This window comes from Danaus plexippus (assembly GCF_018135715.1).
Source record: "Danaus plexippus chromosome 29 unlocalized genomic scaffold, MEX_DaPlex mxdp_37, whole genome shotgun sequence".
In the NCBI taxonomy this organism is placed as follows: domain Eukaryota; kingdom Metazoa; phylum Arthropoda; class Insecta; order Lepidoptera; family Nymphalidae; genus Danaus; species Danaus plexippus.
Genome location: NW_026869858.1, coordinates 1269708 through 1272606, shown reverse-complemented (window position 1 = coordinate 1272606; position 2899 = coordinate 1269708). Strand labels below are relative to the sequence as shown.

At 34.8% G+C, this 2899-nt stretch overlaps 1 protein-coding gene across 1 annotated transcript; it reads right to left on the bottom strand.

The window, feature by feature from the left end:
- Positions 1-460: 460 nt before the first annotated feature.
- On the bottom strand, positions 461-2899 carry LOC116777063 (U-scoloptoxin(20)-Cw1a). The gene is made up of 2 exons (XM_061529204.1): positions 1520-2899; positions 461-937 (listed from the first exon to the last, which is right to left on the bottom strand). Exons 1-2 carry the CDS (start codon positions 1640-1642, stop codon positions 770-772), a joined length of 291 nt encoding a protein of 96 aa, XP_061385188.1. The 5' UTR covers positions 1643-2899; the 3' UTR covers positions 461-769.

The window sequence follows — 2899 nt, the reverse complement described above, 5'->3', positions numbered from 1 at the left end:
TAACAAACTTGCAGAACTAAACATATACGACAACAGTTCACTCTCTTCCAATAAACAGGAATTTGAATATAACTTATCAGATTTCCTGTATTCTATAGCAAAATTCTTTCTATTGTGATATTGCATGACAGACTAAGTCAAACGCCGGATTAAAATCTCTGGAAGTAATGTCACGTGCATTGCCAAGAAGTTTGGCATGCTAAATTTTTTTATATAAATCCAGTACTAATACAAAATACACATAAAATGAAAAAAAAAATTCATAACTTTTTCGTCGTTATATATTTTTTTTGTGCTGAATGTAAAGCAGGATGTCAAAGGTCTAAACTATTGTTCCTCACCGTTTGGAAAAAGTTACAATCTATGTTACGTTACGTGAGGAAATGAAGGATTTATTAAACGAAAACAAATAAACAGTAAATACTCATGTTTTAATATCAATACTTTATTGGTAACCATATTCAGTTAATCAGATGCTAAATTAACAGACCTGTACGCCTACCACAAGTTTCACACTACATACGAAGCGTTCCCAGTTTCACATTCATTGACTTACTTGCGAAGATTCGTGAATGAATAAAGTTAACGTTGCCTTCGACATGACTATGAAATATCGCGGTAAGCGTACTGTTTTTTGCCAAATTTAATATCTACCCAGCCTAGATAATTAAATGAAGCAAAACTTGCTATAAATTACTTTTGGAATAATCGAACTTTTACAAAATTATACATTATATGTAACTATATACATGGCAGCCTTTAGAATCGTTTATATATCATACAGGTATTGCAATCTATTTTCAATCGTATCGTCATAGGGATAGAACTTGAAATCGGCTGGCATGTTGTTACTCGAAGCTTCGGGTATGTCATCCAAAACGTATAACGGGAATTTTGGCTTATGCACGGCTATGTAGTCGTCGTTGTGGGAGAGGAACTGCAAAAAAAATAATGAAGATAAAATGTGGATGATGGAATTCATTTTCATATTCCAAAATTAACATCAACTCTGGAATGTCAGTCGTTACAGGACTTGCAGGTCAATCAGTAATAAGAACTATATTAAATTCACTTCTCCGAGTTTCTAAGGAACTAGCGAAAACTTTTCCATTGTATAGTATTTTCTAAAGCATCGAAAGTTATGCGAAACGGTTCAATTATCAGTCAGGATGTAATTTATTTAAACAATCGTAAAAAAAAAGCAAATTCAGTTCACAGCAATCTTCAAGAAGATATTGTTCGAGGTACAGAATCGATCTTGATTTTTTATGTTCAGCGTTGCTTCCAGAAATGTCCTACAAAATGGCTGAAGCCAGTATTTTTTTTTTTCAAGTTGATACTTAAATGTTGCCAGTACAAAATTACATTGGTATTTATTGGTAATTATAAATATAATTATTTCAGATCAGTCATAAAAATAATTCTAAGGATTATAGTATATTTAGTACGGCACAGATGGCGCCACTTGTAACAATATCACCGCTGTACTACTATAGCCAAACTCTATGTTTTTGCTCACCTTGGCATCAGGACCACGTTTCTTCCTCAAATAGTTGAAGCAACAGGATCGGAAATGCCGCGTGCCGCATGCCGAAGCACACTCGCTGCCGCACGAATCACAGGACAAACTTGCTGCCCACATCGTGCTCCCTGAATATAACGTAACTTAAGGGCTCGCCACGAGAAATCCCAACAAAAGTTGCTACATACTACAAATGGATAACTCATATACAGGACATCACCACTAAAACACTACAAGTAAACGATTTTCAGGATTAATAACCAGTTATAATAAATTTGTATGTTTCCTGTACTTTAAGGGACACGCATGCGTACATCATGCATCTTTGCAAACAATTTCACTGTAAGTTACTAGCAACCGTTACAAATATCTACCAATTTCTACCAATATCTACCAACTTCTACCATTCTACATCCCCTGACTCTACCTGTACCTGAACTGAAGTCGGGGGACGAGGCCGCATCTCTTTTATGTCGTCTAGAGTCCGCAAGCGACCAAGTCGCTGATACAGAACAATTTTACATGAGAACAATTGACAAAAAAAATTGTAAGCATATCACGGGTTCACTTAAAAATCCCGGTTGGAATATCTTAATAAAACATGCATTTGTTTGAGCCTATTCGATAGCATGGAACATTCGTCTCTGGAGGAAATAATTTTTAAATATTTATCTCTCTGTACTGCTATAATATTATTTTAAACATCCGGATAATATTTTATGAGGAAAGTGCAAATGTCCGAATGAGACAAATTATGTGATCCAATAGATAGGAAATTTACACACAAGGGTGGGGCAAATATAGGAAAGAAGATTGCAAATTTGTATAATATTATTATTGCAAAATAGTTTTTCTGCGAATGCTGGATCCTTGATTATTCTTAAATATTTTGGGGTAAGTGGTCCGCACAGAAAAAGAGATCCAGTTTTTTTTCTGTGTTACGTGTATTGGACGGGTAAGAATTTTTTTGGCTTTCACGGAACTTAATAATGGATGATTTGGCGCCAAAAGACTCCAAAGATCCAGTGAGATATGCCTTCCAAGCAATCTATAACTAAGTGAATCTCTATATATACTCTAGATTTCTATTCTAGACTCTAATAGCACGTAATAAGGTATAAAAATGCTCACCGATAAGCATCAAGGATAAGATGGCTGTCAGTTTGAACATGTTGGCCGGGAGTCGGGTATGGAGTGGCGCTGTACGCCGACAGAACCCTTTTTATATGAAAGAAAGTTTACTTACCCTCAAAGAATACGTGCCTCAAATACATATAAATCTGTTTGCTCTGTAAAAATAGTTAAAAAGTTTTAAGTGCGCTTGTATCGAACTATGATAGATATTTTAATTAATATTTTCTTATATATTTTTGTAGT